This window comes from Diplotaxodon limnothrissa, linkage group LG15 (assembly GCF_057381915.1).
Source record: "Diplotaxodon limnothrissa isolate DT_005_m linkage group LG15, D_limnothrissa_male_GT1.1, whole genome shotgun sequence".
In the NCBI taxonomy this organism is placed as follows: domain Eukaryota; kingdom Metazoa; phylum Chordata; class Actinopteri; order Cichliformes; family Cichlidae; genus Diplotaxodon; species Diplotaxodon limnothrissa.
Genome location: NC_140610.1, coordinates 2,475,921 through 2,497,922, shown reverse-complemented (window position 1 = coordinate 2,497,922; position 22,002 = coordinate 2,475,921). Strand labels below are relative to the sequence as shown.

Sequence of the window (22,002 nt, the reverse complement as noted above, 5' to 3'; positions counted from 1 at the left end):
GACGGCAAAAAGCACATCTCCTTTATTCTTGAGTCTTGACTGACAGATACGATGATGCCGAGTTATTCTTTCTGAACATACCTGACTGAATGCACTGTTACACCTCTGAAGTGAATACAGTGCGTGACATAACCTTACGCAAAATGTACACAGCGTGCACAGAAACCTTAAGGGGTCTCAGACTCAGTAAAGGTATTCATGAATGACAGGCAGAGTGAGAAAGAAGTTCTTATTCTTATTGTATTCTAATTTTTGCGTCATAACTTTTGCACTGTCCACTTCCTGCTGTGACAAAACAAATTTCCCACGTGTGGGACTAATAAAGGTTATCTTATCTTATCTTATCTTATATGCGAGCATTGTGACCCATCAAAATAAAGTGTTGGGTAAAAGCATCCCGAGGCGGCGAGCTGTCCCGTCTTTTGACATGCTTCATTTAAGATGTTGCTTATATCCCCTCCCTTTCTTCCGTTCTCACTGTGGTCTTTGCCGTCTATCAAAAGCTCTCTTGTGGGCATGTGTGTTCTTTAGAGTCAAGTATGCCATTATGATGAGTGGTACTCATATGTGAGCTCAGGATGTTGGGATGGGAAAATGTTTTCCTATATTTTAAAGTGCAAAGTCGATTAGCCATTTGCACCGGCATCGATATGCATGTATACCTTTGCCTGCTCATGCTAAACATAAAAAGGAATCCCTGTATATACACATACATATATGCAGACACTCAAAGGCCAACCAGGTCACCAAACAGTAAACCACAAGGCCCGACAAGCAGCACAGAATAGTCTCATTAAGGCTGGACTAACTCCAGGTTCCACATTCCCATTTTCTCTATCAGAACAACAGAAACAAAGGAAAAACGAGCTTTGTGACTTGTCAAAGGGCACCACTTCAGTGTTTTTAAGCTTAAAATGAGTAAAGCAGGAAAGTCCTCTGAGGAGATCTTTACAAAAACACAAAAGATGAAACAGAGAGGAAAAAGAGTACCTGTCTAAGCGATGTGCTCCGTCAGCATCCTGTCAACAGCACGCAGCCAATTAGGACTGCAGCCAAATGGCTGGGTGAGCTTTCTGTTTCTCACTCCACTGATCCTGTGTCCAGCACAAACATACACACTGAGATATTTATTTATTTATTCAGGACCGTGCATGTTAATGAACATAAATGTAAAAAAAAAATTACATGAATGTAAACATGCCAGATTATAGCCAAAGGCTAATTTCCATCTGTTGTCCTTAAACATAAAAAAATAGACATAATAATTCATAAAAATTCATCATTCATTCATAATAAAAACTCCATCACCAAACTTACACATACACACCATTCTGTTCCCAAATAAAACATTAAAACTATACATGCACAAACATGCAGGCGGTAAAGAAGTTCATGTGCACTTTTAGGCCAAATGTACACATATATATACATATATCTACACTCAACAAAAATATAAACGCAACACCTTTGTTACTGCTCCCATTCCCCATGGGATGGACGTAGAGACCTAAAATTCATTCCAGATACACAATATAACCATCCCTCCCAAACAGCAGTCACAAATCAGTCCAAATGTGTGGTAGTGGGCACATCTGCCATATTGAGATAATCCATCCCACCTCACAGGTGTGCCACATCAAGATGCTGATGTGACATCATGAGTAGTGCACAGGTGTACCTCAGACTGCCCACAACAAAAGGCCACCCTGGAATGTGCAGTTTTGTCTCACAGCAAAATGCCACAGATGCCACAAGCAATGAGGGAGCGTGCAATTGGCATGCTGACAGCAGGAATGTCAACCAGATCTGTCGCCCGTGCATTGAATGTTCATTTCTCAACCATAAGCCGTCTCCACAGGCGTTTCAGAGAATATGGCAGCACATCCAACCGGCCTCACAACCGCAGACCTCGTGTAACCACACCAGCCCAGGACCTCCACATCCAGCAGGTTCACCTCCAAGATCGTCTGAGACCAGCCACCCAGACAGCTGCTGGAACAATTGGTTTGCACAACCAAACAATTTCTGCACAAACTGTCAGAAACCGTCTGAGGGACGCTCAACTGCATGCCCGTCTTGACCTGACTCCAGCTCGTCGCCGTAACAGACTTGTGTGGGCAAATGCTCACATTCGATGGCGTCTGGCACGTTGGAGAGGTGTGCGCTTCACGGATGAATCATGGTTCACATTGTTCAGGGCAGATGGCAGCTGAGAATGTCCCAGTTCTTGCATGGCCAGCATACTCACCGGACATGTCACCCATTGAGCATGTTCGGGATGTGCTTGACCGGCGTATACGACAGCGTGTACCAGTTCCCACGAATATCCAACAACCTCGCACAGCCATTGAAGTGGAGTGGACCAACATTCCACAGGCCACAATTGACAATCTGATAGACTCCATGCGACGATGTGTTGCACTGCATGAGGCAAATGGTGGTCACACCAGATACTGACCGGTTCTGGGTCCCCAGACCCCCAATAGCGCAAAAAACTGCACATTCCAGGGTGGCCTTTTGTTGTGGGCAGTCTGAGGTACACCTGTGCACTACTCATGATGTCAGATCAGCATCCTGATGTGGCACACCTGTGAGGTGGGATGGATTATCTTAATATAGCAGATGTGCCCACTACCACACATTTGGACTGATTTGTGACCACTGTTTGGGAGGGATGGTTATATTGTGTATCTGGAATGAATTTTAGGTCTCTACGTCCATCCCATGGGGAATGGGAGCAGTAACAAAGGTGTTGCGTTTATATTTTTGTTGAGTGTATATACACACACACACACACAAACTGCAGTCACGGGTATGCGATAACTGGCAATGAGTCAATGTTGCCCTGAAAGAATTTTGCCCCGCTCATCTTTGCAGAGTTGTTGTAATTCAGCCACTTTGGAGGGTTTTTAAGCAGGAACTGCCTTTGTGAGGTCATGCCACAGCATCTCAATCAGATTCAGATCAGGATTTTGGCTAGGCCACTCCAAAGTCTTTATGTGTGTTGTGGATCATTATCCTTCTGCAGAACGCAAGTGCGCCTCAGCTTGAGATGGTCGGACACTCTCCTTCAGGATGTTTTGGTAGACAGCAGAATTCATGGTTCCATTTACCACAGCATGTCTTCCAGGTACTGAGGCAACAAGTAGCCCCAGCCCAACACACTAACACCACCATATTTTATTGTCGGTATGATGTTCCTTTTCTGAAATGCTGTGTTAGTTTTTTTCCAGACGTAACAGGACTCAAACTGTCCAAAAAGTTCAGCTTTTGTCTCGTCAGTCCACAGAGTATTTTCCCAAAAGTCTTGGGGATTATCGATACGTTGTTTGGCAAATGTGAGATGAGCCTCTGTGTTCTTTTTGGTCAGCAGGGGCTTTCTCCTCAAACTCTCCCATGGAGGCGATTTTTGCCCAGTTTCTTTCTCATTGTTGAATCATGAACTCTGACCTTAACTGAGACACGTGAAGCCTGTGGTTCTTTAATCTCGTTCTGGATTCTTCTGTGACGTCCTGGATGTGTTGACGATGTGCTCTTGGAGTAATTTTGGTAGGCCGGTCTCTCCTGGGAAGCTTCACCAGTTATACACAAAAGTTTTCTCCATTTGTGTATAATGGCTCTGTTTGATGATCTAAAACATGTAAGCATGACAAATACGCGAAACGCTAGGAAATCAGGAAGGGGGCAAACACTTTTTCACACCACTTTACATTTGCACAAGTGTGCCTTACAGGAAACGTATGTGAAAGAAAGGAAGGCTGTATGCAGCAAAGCTGCCTGTTCCAAGTCTATGTAGCCTCCAGCTGCTGATGCCAGTTGGCCATTTGACTACATTTTCATATTAAGGCCGAGTCTCCGAGAGGAGGATAAGACGTGTGTGTTTTATCTGTCTGAGCCAATGACGACAACCCGATAGCCTCTCCATGTAAAATCTTTGCTACAGTCCTGCCACCAGCTGGGAAACCTTCAAAACACAAAAATACAAACATAGAAGGACAAACACACACATCCTCTCTAATGTGCGCACACACACAAAGACAAACACCCTATCCCTGTCTGCCACTGCCATGCTACAGTAGTTCCCGAGGCTACTTTGCATATCAGACCTGACATAATGAGGAGATACTGTATGGTGTCTGAGGACAGACAGCGGGTGTGGATTTGAAAGGTGATACTGCCACCTCGTCTGGTCAGCTAAATAAACCTGACACTTACGAGCCCGGGAGCTTGTTGGAGCTCCTCAGTTTTGAGCTATCGAGTCGGAAGGAGGTATAACTTTGGAAATGAATTATCTCTGCGCTCTCACAGAACAAGAGCAGAGTCTCAAAGGAGGCTGAGGTACTTATTTTTAGGTAGAAAAGGGTCAATGAGGAATGCCACCAAAATCCACAAACAGGTTGCGTACACTCATCGAGCACTGGAAATACACCAGTGTTAGCCAGCTAAACTGACCATTTACAGCTGTGAACTCTGTGAACTCCAAAAGCTTTGTCACTTGTTCTCATGCATCTGTACGTTTAAGATTTGCATAGAGGAAATTTTTCCAAGTACATTCACCTTTGGGCATAATCCAACAGGATGCAGTCTAAATGAAAATGGTGCACCAGTGCATGATACTGTTTTTTTGTAACTGCTGTAGGCGGCCTGGTTAGAGGAAATTTGTGCTAAGTCTCCTTAATCACAAACTTACAGATGTCCTGAACAGATGTTTCACTGAGAGAACCTGTTGCCGCCGCACTCCTTTGTTAAACCTACACAGCAAACACTGCAGCCCGAGGTTCCCATTGGACAGCCACTGGTAGCACCTGAGGTTTCTACTAGTAACTCTGCAACATGGAGAAAGGTCTGCTACTATTTTTCCATTTCTCTGTCCCCCGTAGAACTGCAGAGGAAAAGCACTGAAACTGAGCCGCTGTGCACCTAAACAACCTTTTACTATTTCTCGGCCAAGAGAGCAGATTCTGGCAGCACCTCCCCAAGACATCTCAACAAGGATGCAGTTTGGGTAGCACAAAACGACGCATGAATTATTCACCCTATTAGCTATTGTCAAAGTTTGATGGATAACGGCTTCAGAGGTACCCTCCCAATGGGTAAAAACTGGCAATTTCTACTGAGGGGCAGAGGAGTGAACCACAGGATGTAGTATGCTTTAGTCAAATTCAGTAGAGGGTGGCTAAAAATAAACTCTCCCCAAACCCCTCATGACAAGAACAGATCAGTGATGCATACACCTTAATAGTAGATTAAGTTCTCCCTTTCCTGTGACAGACAGGAAAGGGAGAACAGAGCAGATTGGGCCAGCTCCCTCTGTTCACACTGCCTCTGAAAGCCTGGCTGTTTTGCCTGTTAAAGAGGCAAACACTATTTCTTTCCCTCCACTGCTGGGGTCACGATGCATCCTGTTTATGTCGGAGTCTCAGATGAAGGGCACTCTTGCCCTTCATCTGTGAGGCCCCCATCTGTGTGCCTCAACCTAGTATGGAGGTGTCCACAGCTCAGCAAACATGTCTATTCCTAAGGTTAGATGACCCCGAGGTGACAGTGAATCTGTCAGAGCAGGACACCGATGAAGACCTGGCTATATCACTGCTGTCATGGATCATGTCTAGCTGATTTGAGATCAGCAAGAGAAGCTTGGGACTCAGTGACGGCTCCGACCTTCACCACAGCCTGTCATCTAGGAAGAAGTTCTGGAAACCTTTCATGCTACAACTCATTTGATCTCAAATATTGCTTAAATGGTAACCCATCTTCTCATCCTCGCTGCTTCATCCAGCAAATAGTGTTTACACACCATGTTAGGGACAGGCTGAAGATGCCAGGATACTGGATAAGACCCAGTTAGGCTTGTTTGTTCACGTTAAGTCTTGGAGCGTGGAGCTCCGTGTTCCTCATTACAAACACTGGTTCATTAAATGAGCAGGTAACTCGTGTAAAAACCATGTTTGTGCTTTGTAGGGCTTGATGGCAGCTGATATAAGTGCTGGTTGAGACTTCAGAGCCATCACAGATTGTTCCCATGGGTAGGAAGTAAGCCTACAAGCAAAGCTAGCAAACATCACGTGAAGCACAACTGCCTCATAAAATAGACCTTTGGGTAATCTCGAGGGGACTTGACATTATTTTCCTCTTCCAGCCAACCCTGGGCCAATTAAAGTTGACTAATGCTCTTTTTGTCCTTCACGATGTGCTGCTGTGTTTTAGACAGCATGAGTCTGACATTTTTCATCCACCAGCCTCATCCTCGAGTGTTTTTTATAGTTCACTTTTCAAAAAGCAAAAATGTAGAAAATAGAGAGACTTGTAATGGATTCCTTCTTACATAATGCTTTTCTACTGAATGGGGTTCAATATCTCGCCAATGTAGACTGGAGCAGTCAGAGGCCGAACCATCAACTTTCCAATTAGTAGATGACCTCCTCTACTTCCTGAGCTCCCTACAGTAGTAGTAGTTGTACTGAGGGTAAAGACGCTTGATTACTTCCTGTTGTCATCCCACTGTTTTGAGCATGTGGCGGTCACCATCAAACATTTACAGAGATTGATCTTTTAGTTAGTACGGCATCAAGGGAAAAAAATCTGTAACAGCACATAAGGTCATTCAGATTTGCTTCCACGACTGAACGACAAGATAGAGAAACAGAGATAAACTGGGCGCTGATGGTGAATCCTTGCCCACTGCCAGCATTAGCCAGGCTCGTGTGGAGCGCAGGATGCGTGCTGCAGCCCTGTCCGTTTGAATCCACCTCACTCTCTGTCTCCCTCCACATCTATGCAGGTGATGCTTTATGCCTTTGATGGTAACTTATGGACGCGTGCATTTAACATTCTCTTACACAATCGCTAACAAAGCCGCGCGCCCACACACAGGCTCGGCACACAGCACATGCATGCATGCGCAGAGATGCACAATGCACAGCGTTGCTCTCCTGAAAACACATGGAGCACATACATCACACAAAGGGGCAGGGATATAAGTAATTTAGCACACTGTGACACTTTCACGGTCTAATTAGCCCCAGTGTTGCAGTAAACATGTCCCAATGACCCCGCAGTTCTGGTTACTCATTAAGTATAGATGGAGCTGAAGATGGCCCAACCTCTCTCGTCTGTCGGGACCTGACTCGTCATGGAGGCGGCTCCCCAGAACCATCCAGAACCTCAGGACCGACCGCAGGATTCAACAAGCACTTATACAAACACAATCAAGACACTAGAAACCCCTCGTTTTTCTTCTTCCAGTCGTGTGTGAAGCTAACAGCATCCATCCTTCCCTGACCACATTCATGCATGCTTTCATGTGCACATTGACAAGAAGACGTAAAGCAGATTCAAAGAAAGCTCTAGAGAGAGTGCTGCACGGCTTGTGCAGAGACAGACAGCACCGTGCTTGCTGCTGTTTCTGCCTTTGACGCGGTGATGGGGATTTTCCTCTCCCTTTCTCTCTGTTGCGGTAGCAGACGTGGCCAACGAGCTGTGATCAAACTGTGCCTTCATCCCTCCTCTCCCTCTCATCAGCTGGAAGGCTTCAGCAGCAGGGTGCCCCAGATTAACAGGCCACCTCCCTCCTCCCATCTAGTGCAGATGATGCTTCCTCTATTGTGGAACACTACTGACACCTTCTGGTCAGACAAAGGACACAACGTGTGGCAGTTCGAACTGTGGGATTTTCTAAACTTCATGATGTTGACCTGGTATGACCATAGCAGTCATTTTCTTACAACCTCTTATTCGCCATTTCCACATTTTTACCATCAGACTGAAGAACAGCTGTGTATAAGTCAGAGTTCGACATCGTGCCTTATTCATCTTGGACTGGGCCTTCGTGCAGCTCCAGTGCAGCTTCATCTGAAACAAGCCGTTACCGCTCTGTTTGCCGTCTCTTCAACGCTACTTCTTCTTCTTCTTGTCCAATAGATGGGTGGGGCTTGTTTCAGTGACATCACACAGAGCCATGAGGAAAAAAAACCCTGAAACTGAGTGTTTACTCTGATCTTATTTGAATCTTAGGGCATGTTTAATGTGAGTATTCAGGATTGTAAGAGCATATACACCAATCACGCACAACATTATGACAACCCTCTTAATATTCTCTTCGTCCCCTTTTGCTGCAAAAACAGACCCTTTGGGGCATGGACTCCACCATCCCTGAAGGTGTGCTGTGATATCTGCACCAAGATGTTAGCAACAGATCCTTTAGTCCTGTGAGCTGTAAGGTGGGACTGTGGACCAGACTTGTTTGTCCAGCATATCCTACAAATGATTGATTGGATTGGATTTAGATCGAGGCAATTTGGAAGCAAAGTCAACACCTCAAACTTGTTGTGCTGGCAGGGTTTCCATGAAAGAGTACACATGGTCTACAACAATGCTTAGGTAGGTGGTACGTGTCAAAGTAACATCCACATGGATGGCAGGACCCAAGGTTTCCAGCAGAACATTGCCCCAAACATCACACTGCCTCTGCTGGCTTGTTTTCTTCCCATAGTGCTGCCAGGTGTTCCTCAGGTTAGTGACGCACATGCACCCGGCTATCTGCATGATATAAAAGAAAACGTGATTCATCAGACCAGACCAGCATGAGTCAGCATGGGCACCCTGACTGGTCTGCAGCATACAAATTGTGATGATTCTGACACCCTTCGATCAAAGCCAGCATTTATTTTTCCAGCAGCTTCGGAGATGCTCTGACCCAGTCATCTATCTGAACTCACTCAAATCCTTATGCTTGTCCATTTTTCCTGCTTCTAAGCACATGAACTTTGAAATAAAATGTTCACTTGCTTCCAAATATATCCCAGTCTTATTCAGATGTGCCAGTGGTCATAATGTTATACCCGATTGGTGCATATATGCCATAGAAAATATGGTAAATATTGATTTACAATGGTACCTTTGAATTCCAGGCTGCACTGCTGCATCTGATCAATACTCCCGATAGATCAATCAGAGGCTGCAGTGGTTTCTTGTATGTGGTAAGTGGTACATCAGCGCCAATTCTCAATCAATATCAGAATGTGGTGTTAATCTAGTGATTGGCCCTCTGGCAGAAACACATGACTGAGAGTTTGAACAGCACAGCAGAGCAAAGAGCCATTATCCAACAACACTAGATCAGCAAATACCTTCAAATTACGTTACTTTTTTCCCTCCATCACAGAGGAGCGTAGCCTGGCTCGCCGCACCTCAGAGGTCACTTTGGGTTGAGCACCGTCAGGGACTTTCTCTCTTTGTTCAGTGGCGTATTATGTAAGATTGTATCTGGGCTTTTTGTGCATGCTAGGCCAAATCTAATAGGATATAACAGTTCTATGCAAAGCTCAAATTTTTCTTTTTTCATCTAAAGCTGCAAAATCAAAAGAAGTTAGCTTGACTCAAGCTGAGCAGTGCACAGTGATACTGTAATCACTTCAAAGCACAGACGCTTTCCTTTTCCTTCTTCTTTAAAAGTATAGAAAGAACAGTGAAGCTAACACTAGCATATGAAGGTCAGGCCACGGTGATGTGAATGTGCAGATTAGACTCTTCAAATCAAATGACACAAAGTCTTTAATCAGTTGTACATGCATTGGCACAATATCACATTTTTATTTATTTTTCTTTTTAGCTGTGATGTGAAAAAAAGAACCGTGATGCATAAAAAGGTTAAAAAAAACAAATGAAAAACATGTACGCTGATGCGCCAGGACTACGCATACTTTTTTTCATCTTTTATGAATGTTGCAAGCACCTCTCTTTACAATACTGTTGGCAAGTCATCATTTAAAAACATGTTTGCAAAGATAAAAAACAAAGAGCACGGTAAACGCAATGCAAAGCAGGATCTCCTTCAGTTAATCGAACCTAATTTACACGTATGAAGGGACGTCTGATTGGATGGATCGTACACACGCATAAAAAAGAAAACCAAAATCACATCAAATACATCAATGCTGACAAACTGTTTTTTGTTTTTTACTTACAGCAAAGAAGAAGACAGTGGAATAAGGACAGAGGGGTGACATGAAGGACAAGAAGGGAGGACGGGGAACACAACATAAAAACTGCATGAAATGGAACGATTTACAGATTTGAGTCTTTTGTGACTCCACCAGCACATAAAAAAGCAGCTCGAACCTGGGAGGTGGAGGTTTCTTTCTTTTCTTTTTTAAACCTAAAGTCTGGAAGTTTGAGGCACTGTCAGAGAAATGGCAACATGACAGGAGGCAGACAGAAGAATCACAAACCACACAGACGTCTGTATGTACAGGGCAGCTCTATCTTTGTCGTAAATTTAAACTGTCGTGTTTGCCTTGCTGATCGGTTTGGAGTAGGGCTGCCACGATTAGTCGACTAGTCACGATTACGTCGACTATCAAAATCGTCGACGACTGATTTAATAGTCGACGCGTCGTTTGAAGCTTTGTAAGATCCCAAAAGACGCAGGAATAAGTAGCAGGATTTAAGAGTGTAATAACGGACTGAAACAGAAGATGGCAGCACTGCATGTACAAGGATGCCAGCTGCCATTAAACCCAGAAGAGGAAGAAGTAGCTCTGTCCCAGAATTCATAGCGCGGCCCAGCTCAGTTTCCAACAATGGCGGCAGCTAGTTAGTTTTAATATTACTCTTATTATTCTTTCTGGGTCACAAAATAAACGTTTAACATATTTTCAGGCGGGAATGTAGCTGTGTAAACCTCAAATATCTGCTCAGTTTATCAAGACACCGCATATTTTCAAAAGCGCTCCGACGTTTTCGGAGACGTCTGTTACCCACTAGCTCGTTAGCGAGCCGGGGGCTAGGCTAACTAGAGCCGTGAGAACACCGGACTCCCGGCAAATCGTTTTCAAACCCACCGCCGTCTTTCACTACTCAGGTTAAACATGATATATAAGTCACTTAGATAACTTAAAATGTTATTGTTTGGCTTTTTTTTAGTATTTTATTTGTTCCTGAGTAAATCGGTTTGGCTGAGATTAAAGTTATAGTTTTTACACAGCTGAATAAACGTCAAAGAGACAGCTGATTATCAGAAGTGTGAGATGCTCAGAATTTACTCCGGTGTCCTGTTATAGTTTAGATAGCAAGGAGTTTATTAAACTTCACCGAAACAATCTGCAAATGTCATTAAAATTTAATAAACTATCATCTTGTCTTTATTTTTAGTTAGCACAGACCTGAAACACTTAAAGCTGTAAGCTAATGATAGTTATATAAGAGCAGATGCTGCTGGTGCAATAAGCTGTACGTTTTACATCCAATGGATGATGATCTGATTAGTGACTAATCGCAAAAATAATCGGTGACTAGTCGACTATCAAAATAATCGTTTGTGGCAGCCCTACTTTGGAGTTAAATAAAATGTAGTGCTGGAAAAAAAGATAATCCTAAAAGACCAAGAGTTTGTTTAGTACAGTGCCCTTCAATAAATCCTCTGGGGTGCTTTAATCTCATGGTGTTCATAATATAACTACTCACATAATATTGATTCTGTTACACTTTTTAAACTAAATTAAAGTTGGTCTGGGGTCCCTGGGGATCCCAATACAGATCTATCAGGCTCTGTACGAGCATGAAATTCAAGTGTAACTGGTGCGTCTGGAGAGGCAAATCAAACACACTGCTGATGGCGTTAGTGTTTCTCACTCACACATTCGCTGACCCGCTTCTTTTCTCCCGCTCCTGGTGCTAACCCAGTACAGAGTATGGCTTCACTGCGTTGATATTGTTCAGGACTTTCTGTCCCCCCCCCCCAAAACCCCTCCATCAGCCGAGGCATTGTCTAGTCTCAGAAAGGCACGCGACTGAGCTCTGTGGTTCACAGTTTGCTAATGCTCTGGTTCTTCACCTTTCTGTTTAGCAGCACTTTGCATTGATCTCCGTTCCAGAGAAAATGACACTTTGTGACCTTGTCGATAAGATACATATACATATTTACAGAGAAGATCGTCTCCTTATAGCAGAAGGGTCAGTTTATGTATTTGCAACTTGTGCACAGAGGGAGTGAAATGAGATGTGTATGTGTGTTGCAGTAGTAGTAAAATGTACAAAAATACCACATGGAAAAGGACACTGAGAAAGACAAACGCAGCAGAGATGATGGTTTTTGTATGTGGCCGTGTTTTTCATTTACGAGTGTTTGATTGTGTATTTGCCTTTCTGCAGCTGGGAGATGTACAGCTTTGACTTGGTACCATCCAGTCGTTTGAACCACACCTCATCATTGTTGATGGTGGTGATGATGGCACTGCATGACACACAAAAAACAACAACAACAACAACGTCAGTGAACAATCGCCCCCCAGTCCTCTCAGATGCCAAAGACGTGTGTGATGACTGTGTGCAAACACACAGGAGGACGCAGCTACTAAGCAGGAAGCCAAAGTCAAACCTGCTCTGTAATGCTCAGCAGGCTTCTGGTTAGAAAACAATAAAGATTTAATAGATGCGTCCTAAACATGTTCTTGATTAGTTTATCAGTGTTTCACATTGTCGTTCAGGGTTTTTGGCCCTCGTCTTTACAACAGAGCCTCGTGGCCATTCGTTTATGCACAGCTGTCCTAAATATCCCGCCACAGCATATCAATCACTTTGATATAATCTCTGGACTTGTGACTGGGCAAACTGATTCCTTCCATCACACCTCCACCACTGTGCGTTTGGTATGAGGCATTTGTGCTGATATGTTGGACCTGTGCATTACGGTCAAACATCTCCACTTTGGTCTCATCTGTCCAAAGGAAATTGCTCCAGACGTCTTCGCACACCTAAACCCTGCTGCACAGTGAAAGTATCTAAACTGTTGGAGGCATCGTGGTAGCGCTCCATCTTTTAAATACAGTCTATAGTGCAGAAGTGACCTCACTTACTCTCCCTGAGCCGTTAGCTTGCACACTTTCTATAAGCAGAGAAAAAACACTAACACCAAAAAACACTGCTCTAATACAGACATTATACAATCAAGTGGACAGACGGGTTGAAACTAGGATGAGCAGGAGCGAGTAGATGAGCTTAATTGAAAAACAGCAACAAACCATTTCATATATTCCACTGAATGGCCAAAGTTTCCTAAAGACAGTTATAAAAACACATATTTTTATTTTGTTGTCATTGGGTTACTTCTGTGTTCCAATCATTGGCAAATAATAGTGAAGAATGAAGAAAACTGACCATAAAACTGGCAGAACAATTTAATAAGTAGTGGCCTAATTTGTGGTTTAATAAGTTTAATAATGAGTTCTAAATCTAAAATAACAAAGAGTGTACACAGATTTATAAATCTGAGACCGTGTGTCCACACTTTGGATCTCACAGATCTGAGCTGCAAACATACGAGCATTTCATACACCCAGCCTCAGGTGTCTACAGGTCATCCCTGATGCAGGAGAACAAAAATAACTGGATCATTGCGAGTCCAGAGCTGCACAGGAGGACTAAAACCTAAATAACAACATGAACATTTTATCCTTCTGATGTTTTGACCAGTTAATTAATAGCTGTCCAAGTATATCAGGTGTCTGTTGTTAGCAGTGTTGGTCATGTGAGCACTTCTCCTGGCTTTTATTTCAGCAGCTCATTTGCTGCTCTGACTGGCTCCTTGTTGCAGCATTACTGGAAACACGATTCATTCTACACATGGATGAAACTGCTTGTACTTCTGTCACTGTTGCAGTATCCTTTTACTGTACTACTGTTACATGAGATCTGGAAGTGGAATATACTGTAGATTAGTCATTTCTAACCCTGGTAAAGGGTTTAAAAAAGGACCAGATGTTTAACTGCTTGTAAATTGCTTCATCATCCTTCTGTAAAACGTTTCATTCAGTCCTTTATTAGAAGAGCTTCCTCTACGACTGCAGTACAGCAGATATGTTGAGCACCTTTTCTGTGAAAGGCAGACACAGGAAGAATTTGTTCACACCTGCATAAAACAAATGAGTTTCTACTACAGACAAGGAAGTGATGTTCAGGTTCATTACTGAGCTGCTTCCACAGGAAGGATCTCATCACATGGTCAGAGCTACTCCAACTACACTGTCGTCCTCAGCCTGCTGAAGATGGTAGTTCAAGAGCACAGTGCTGGAACACATCTGCAGAAAACAGCTGCATTTGTTGTTACAGTTCTTAATACTTAACTTGGCCCCTGTGTATTTGTATAAGTTTAAGTACATTACCTGTAATAATTATAATAATGGATTGCATTTATATAGCGCGTTTCAAGGCACCCAAAGCACTTTACAATTTCACTATTCATTCACTCTCACATTCACACACTGGTGGAGGCAGCTACAGTCGTAGCCACAGCTGCCCTGGGGTATATTGTCTGGTGTGCATGGCTGCCATATCACAGCTCTAACTGCTCATAACAGCCACCTGCTTGTTTCGCCACTCAGTGGTGGCGGTAAAAGCGAGGGGGAGGTGATGTGGCATCATTGCGTGCCTTCAACTGACAGCGCATCCTTTCCAGACGGCACACAGGGCGCGACGCAGAATGTGCAGCCACATTCAGCCTCGTAGGCACATTGTCTCCCCAGCATGTGACTAGAGAGCCATTCAGTCACGTAGCCTTGCACAGTGTGTCACGAGCAGACGCACACACATTCAGAATTCATACTAGAAGCTGTTTCCAATAAACCCCCTTCCCACACACCTAGTTGGGTACTCGTCCTTCCTGTTGATACAGATGGCCTGTCCCCTGGAGTACCACTGGTTGTCATAGAAAAGTCGACCGTCCTCGGAGCGTGCCACGTGGTGATGTCTGTCAGGCTTTACTGCAGGCACTGGAGAAGGAGCAGGAAAGAGAGGAAGAGACGGAGAGGTTTCAAGACAAGCGACGGGGACAGAGTAAGGTTAAAAGAAATAAAAAGTCTTCTAAAAAAGGAGGGAGTCTCCTCTGAGCACAAAGTACTGAGTCAAAACCCCTCGTGTGTAAGTGCGGGTCGATCGCCACACTCAGCCAGGTATCGACTGTAACCAAGGACGAGGAGAAACTCTTAGCGTGTCAGGCTACATTTCACTGTGTGTTATACTTGTATAACTATGCATGTGACAAATAATAAAGAACCTTGAAGAACCTTGAACCTTGAACCTTACCATCCACCTTCACCCTGTGGGGCCCCAGTGATGCCATTGCCTGTGAGGGGAGGACACAGACACAACTTGAAAGGTTAAATCACAGCTTGGACACATTCAGCAGGTGACAAACTCTGCTTTCAGAAGAATACCTTTCTTATTGCAGTCCAGTCTTCAAGGATATCCAGGTCTTGCAGCATGTAAACAATATAAGGCCGTGATAGAAGTTGAGGAAAAAAACAGGAAAAACAAACAAAACATTGGTTTTAACAGCACGTCTGTGTGTGGAGATGAATGAGACAAGGACAGAACAGCAGCGAAGGATATCAGAAACAACAACGGGCTTCTTCTTCTTGACCGGGCAGAATGGGTCCTTTTTCTTGTTCTTCCGTGAGTGCAATCCATCATTCCACAACTCTGCAGAACGGAGAGAGAGCGGAAAACAGCTGTGCGTTTGACCACTTCCTTCTACACTGCTCAAAACAACACATCAGATTTCAACAAGGATCAAAATCATGCTGGATATCTATACTCATAAGAACAGGAAGGCTCCACCAGACAATGTCCATCCCTCAGGCCACCTGTGTAGGATCACCTACGAGCAGTGACACTGACCCTGGTCGAATGCAAAACTAGTGAAACAACAGTCCTGTTTTGGGATTGTCTGTTTTGAAACAGTGTAGATTTAACTGACAATAAACTCATCCGATGTCATTACTTGGATTATAAATCAGATGAGCAGTGCAGCTGTGGGTCCCCGCAGGTCATCACGAGGATTGCAGAATTAAAGCTGTACCCGTCCATCTTTTATTTACAGTATAGTACAGCTAGGCAACCTAAATGTGAGTCACCATCAGTGTTGGTCAAGTTACTTGAAAAATAATGAGTAACTAATTACTGATTACGTCCCCCAAAAAGTAATCCTGTTACTTTACTGATTACTTATTTTCAAAAGTAATTAATTACTTAGTTACTTTGTAAAAACACGATTTACAACCTGAATAGGTGATAAAGCGATAGATCTTTCAGCCCAATTCTACTTTTTCTGCCTTGTTTTATTAGTTTTAATCTTTTAACTTTATGCATCAAGCAAACATTTAATTATATGCAACATTCTCTGACTGGAAGAAATTTGTTTAACATTTAAACCTATTTTCTGCACATTCCAGCACATAAAATAAATGTTTTTTTTGTGTTTACACTCAGTCTTTCAAATAGATGCAAGTAAAACACAGCAGAACATAAATAAAGTCAAAGACTCAGCGGTCCTGTTGCTCTATTTTCACCTGTAAAGCAGGAGTGGGGTAGGCGGAGGTTTACCCTGGTGCAGGTGTGCCGCGGTCAGTGGAAGAATCCGCGAGTTTCTCTGTGAGTTTCCCATTACGTCGTAGCTACTCGGTGCTTGCTCGGAAGTTTAGACGTTTTCTTCCCACCCACAGCGGACACTAGTGTTTTTGTCACTTTTTATGGAATCAAACTCAAAGTAAGGTCAGTACTTCCACGCTTTAAACGCTGCACGCTCATACTCTCTCCTGCACTCGATATATTATCCATTGTTGATCTGCACACAGCTGCTGTCACTAACATCGCACTCGCTTACGTCACTGTCATGAGACATTCTCGCAATAAAATCACGGTTTTAGTAACGCAGTAACGGTAATCTAATTACTGTTTTTGCAATAGTAATCCCTTACTTTACTCATTACTTGAAAAAAGTAATCGGATTACAGGTAACGCGTTACTGCCCATCTCTGGTCACCATAGACCCAACTTCTGACAAATGTTTGGTAATTCCTGACTAAACTCTGGATAAATACCTGATAAAAATACAGAATAATAAAAAAGGATGTTCTTGTTGCTACCTGAGGTAATGTCGATACTGTGCCTGTCTTCCTCCAGTCTTCTGATCTTTTCCTCCAACTCACTCTGCACAGTATCAAACAGCAGCAACTTCTCACTCTAGAAGGCAGAAAACACACACACACACACACACACACACACACACACACACACACACACAACAATACTGAGCAAAAATGGTCAAATAGCTTAAACTAGTAGGATTGAGTTGAATTTACTCCACAATTAAGCAAAACATCTCAAAAATCTAAAATTACAGACGTATTTGAAACTTCAAAAGAAAGAAAAAAGATAAAGAATTCTGTGTTTTTGAACAAGATGTATTTTAACTTGGCCTCTCACCTCCCAGTGCTGGCACGCTGCTTGGATCTCACACTCGTATTTGTTCTTTACTGACTCCAAGCACAGCTCCCTGTAGATCCCTGGAAAAAAATCATACAAATCTAATCTGCAGGAAGGACAAGATCCTTTTCTGTAGCTGAGAGTTGTACATAAAGGAGGTGATAGTATTTCAAAGTTTATATTCCCATTTAAAATGCCAAGAAAATATAGTGAACCCTTTAAACGATCAGGATCTCTACACATAAATCAAGATCGATACACACGTGCTTGAAGCACAGATGAAATCTGTGGAAATCTGAGAAGAAGCTACAGAAACGCTCCGATGGAGATTACTGCTGTTAAACAAGTTCACTTCAGGGATGCACCTAATTTCTCCAGCCTGCATGATTCAGTATTGTTCAGTCAGACCATCTTTGCTTGGACTTGTGACTTAGATGGAGGTCAGACCTTATTTTGTAAGTAATATTTGCAGAAATACTGTTAATCCAACTGGGTTCACAAACTACAATGTAAACTTTGTATGTCAAGGTCACAGTCAGACCTATACGTCTCCATGACAACTATAGACTCACCGGCCACTTTGGTCCTGATCTGCATGTTCTCCTGCAGGTTGGCTAAAGGTTCCAGATACTCTTGGGCACAACCGGCCATGACCTCCTGGAGCTTGATGTCCACCTGGCTCAAACGCTCCTTATACAACCTGAACGGCAGATAGTTGCATTTTAAAACTGTGTTGTAATGTCTGTTGTCAAACCCATTTTAGAACTGATGTATAAATGTGACTGGCATGGCCCGGCCCGGTGAATGACAGGTAGAAATCTCTCCAAATATGACATAAGTAAGTACCTGGACTGGACAGTAATAACCCAGGAATGACACAGAATCCAAAGGCACACTGGAGGTCTGTACTGTGAAGCAAGATTTGGGGCTTATTGATGCAAATCCAGGTTCACCCTTTGGGTTTTCAGTGTTACGAGGGTGTGTTATGACTCACTTCTTACTGGGGAATTATGCTTCAGCAGGAAATCTATGGCACAACCTGGTGTGAAATGTAGCACCTCTCTAGAAATGGAGCTACACGACCAGTTGAGGCAGCCCACAACTATTGCAACTGGCCTTCAGCACTGATTGCTGTTACTATCAGAAGGGCTGTGGGACAAAAGCAGTGGGAAAACTAGAGGGACAAATATGTTAACCCTGGAAAAACCGACCACAACAAAGAGCGGGGGGCGACGGAGGGGAGAAAGGACATGGTAAATAGCATGTAATGCACTAGCACAAGCATGTTTCAATGACATCGGCCACTTGTATAGGTTACGTCGTAGGTTCAGCAAAGATCATGCACAGAAGTCCCAGTCAGGTCATGGCGGGGTACATTGCCATGGTAATCTACAACCTCCTCCAGAGCAGGTTATGTCAAACTATCGTGTGTGGACTTCAGTGTGCAGATAGTGAGCGAGTCTGCAGTGTTTATAGCTGTGTTTGAGCATCACTACGCTCATGTCTCCCCCTCCCTGTAACAGCTGGGATAGTTTCCAGATCTCGCTCCACAAACCTCTATGTTGGGGCAAACTGGTAGATGGCTGCGTGGGTATGTTGAACTTATTTTGTAGTATAGGCCTCTAGACTCACAGCCTCACAGCATACTGGAACACCATTTCAGAACCAGTACTTTATACAAACTGCCTGAAGGCAACAAGACAAATCCATGATATTGACCAGTAATACTGGCTAAAATGGACCAAGATCCACGGTCCATGTCACTGGGAATATCCCAGTGAATCTGACAAACACCTCAGAGTGTGAGTCCCAGATGTCAGAGCTGTTTTCAGTGTGAAACATGTCAGAGAGCTTACTGTTCCTTCAGGTCAGTGAACTGCTTCTCCAGTGTGGTCATCTCATCCAGGCACTCCATCCTCCTCCTCTCACAGTCTTCATCGTCCATCTCTGTTCACATACAGACATGACAGCTTTGACAACCCCTCCACACCACAACTGCTTTTTATCCTCATCCACATGACAACCCCACACTGCACTTCACACCCAAGCAACCTGTCAGCCCATTTTTAAGAGAAATCACGCGCACTGTTAAACATATAAATTACACTCGAGTATGTAACACGAGTTTAACTGTCGGTTGATGTTCAAGGCCTATTTTTCCCACCCGAGCTGTCTCCATCTTCAGACACGGACGAGCTAACGGTATCCTCCTCGTCTGTGGTGCTGCCGTCTTGCTCGGGAAAGTCCACCTCCATTTCTTCGTGGTTGCTTTCTTTCTTCTCCCGCGAGTGGACCGGCATTGCGACTGTCAGATAAGCCGGTGTTAACGGGGTGGCACGGCCTTTCTTCAATGTTTCACCCCGAAGAAAGAGCCAAATGCAGCGGTAGCTAACCGGCTAGCTAGCCCGCATCTACCAGCTGGAAATACAAACATGGCCACCGTCAACCAATCATAAGGCGCTTTACTGAGTTTGTCCAATCAAATGCTTCTGTGAACGAGCTTGCGACCGGAAGCTTGCAGGGATTTGTAGTCTTTAAAAAAAACTTTTTTCAAAACGTCTCTTTATATCAAATCTGTTGTGAGGATTAATTCTTTATTTTGTCCATAGATTAATTCTTGTACACTTAACTTAAACATTAACTCCTGACAGCAATTTAGAGACTCTCACAAATGCGTCTATATTTATATTTCATGACAAGCACCTTTTGTTAATATTACAAATCTTTAATTGATTTAGACAGGCTGGCACTGCAGTCTCTGGTGCTGATCAAAATCCATACCTTTAAAAAAATTGTATCCTTTTCATTTTCTATCTTTGGAGGTCATTTTTTTTAACCCATCAATTTACTATAACTAGATGCTACTTGTAGTATCTAAGCTATACTGTTACTGTATTAGTTTTTCTTTCCTATTTTCTGTCTGATAGTTACACAGCCACATTTTCAGATAATAAGTTTAGTGTATCTGGACGTATTTGTGTAATCCCAGACTTCAGGCTTCTGTGAATGCACCAATACAGACAGTTTGTGATGGGCAGCCAACCAGAAGAAAGTTGGCTAAAGTAGCCCAAGGAAGGGAGAGTGGTTAACCAGCAGGCACATGGGCGGCCAAGGCTCGCTCATGACTGTAATCTAACAGATGAGCTAACTCAAATGACCAAAACAGTTAATGCAAGTGTCAGAATACACCGTGCATCAGTTTGTTGGGTCCTGCCATCCTTGTTGATGTTACTCTGACACGTACCACCTACCTAAGCATTGTTGCAGACCATTAACATGGTTTCATGGAAACTGTATTCCCTGATGGCTGTGGCTTCTTTCAGCAGGAACAGCGCGCTGCCACAGAGCAACAATGGTCTAGGAAAGGTTTGTGGAGCACAACAATGACTTTGAGGTGTTGACTTGGCCTTCAAATTCTCCAGACCTCAATCCAGTCGACCATCGTTTGGATGCGATGGACAAACAAGTCTGATCCATGAAGGCCTCACCTCACAGCTTAAAGGATTTGCTGGTAAAATCTTGGTGCCAGATACAACAGCACACCTTCAGGTTTAGTGGGTCAGGGTTGTTGTGACATCTAAAGAGGGACCAATATTAGTCAGGTGGTCATAATGTTATACCTCATCAGTGTGTAAGTCAACTGTAGGGGTTTATAAGTTCCTCCAAATGGTTATTGTGTTGCCCCTTTTCTTTACTTCATAATGCAAATCATCTAAAAGAAACTTCTCAAACATCCTACGAGCTGTTGGAAAAGTATTGTGGGAAGTGTTGTTAATGCTGATTTTATCTGTTGTCACGCTCTGTTTTGTAATTTTAACTTATTTTATGTATTTTATGACTATTGTTCCTTTTATTAATTGTGTTTTTTTGTAAGGTGACCTTGGGTTTCTGAAAGGCGCCCTCAAATAAATGTATTATTATTATTATTATTATTATTATTATTATTATTATTATTATTATATAATATAAAAAGCATGTAATATAATATATTCAATAACTTGAACTCACTCAAAAGGCAAGACGACATTTTGGTTAGATCACGATTAACCTTTAAGGCTGTTATTTCCACCTTAAAGCTGTAAAAAAACCCATCTCAACAGAAATGGATACTATTCATGTTTCTTTGTGTTGTTACTTGCACTTAAATAGTAAATACCACCTGAGTTATGGCTCTGTGAAGTGTTTTCACAGGAGTTAAAAGTAACTCACATCTGCAGGGAATATGAGAGCTGCAGGTGTGGAGCTCTAATGAACATGGAGACTGGAAGCACAGAGAAAGTCTCATCAGAGCTGACTCATGAATGACAGCGTGTTAGTCCTGCAGGTCTGGACCCTTTATTTGGCTCTGGAACCAGACAGGTTCCAAGCACCCGGTGCAGCTGCAGGAACACATTGCAGAGGTGTTAGAGAGCCTCTGCAAGCTGAGTGGCAGATGATTCAAGCACCTCGGGGTTCAAGCTGTCACGGCTCGACGCTTGACTCTATTCTCACTCACCTGGGTGGCAGTGATGGATGACTTGAGGAGCGAGAGGAGGCTGCAGTCGTGATGTTGTGTTGTGCGGTGATGGACAGTCGGAAGAATGAAAGTAGTGCATTTTCTTTCACTGGAGAAGATTGCAGCACTTCGGTAAAATAAAATCAGTACATGCCGAATGGTGTTCAATTTCACTGTTTAATATTTGCATATGCAGGGATAAGAGACAAACCCCATACAGGCTTTCATACAGATATTAAACTTAGGTA

The 22,002-nt window shown here is 43.3% G+C and overlaps 1 protein-coding gene across 1 annotated transcript; it reads right to left on the bottom strand.

The window, feature by feature from the left end:
- Window positions 1-11,894: 11,894 nt before the first annotated feature.
- On the bottom strand, window positions 11,895-19,664 carry LOC146616794 (breast cancer metastasis-suppressor 1-like protein-A). Its single transcript, XM_085372230.1, has 10 exons — window positions 19,424-19,664; window positions 19,116-19,206; window positions 17,832-17,959; window positions 17,260-17,339; window positions 16,920-17,016; window positions 15,385-15,474; window positions 15,210-15,274; window positions 15,079-15,118; window positions 14,636-14,765; window positions 11,895-12,232 (listed from the first exon to the last, which is right to left on the bottom strand). The coding sequence occupies exons 1-10, from the start codon at window positions 19,557-19,559 to the stop codon at window positions 12,115-12,117; spliced, it is 975 nt and encodes a 324-aa protein (XP_085228356.1). The 5' UTR covers window positions 19,560-19,664; the 3' UTR covers window positions 11,895-12,114.
- Between the last annotated feature and the right edge of the window lie 2,338 nt (window positions 19,665-22,002).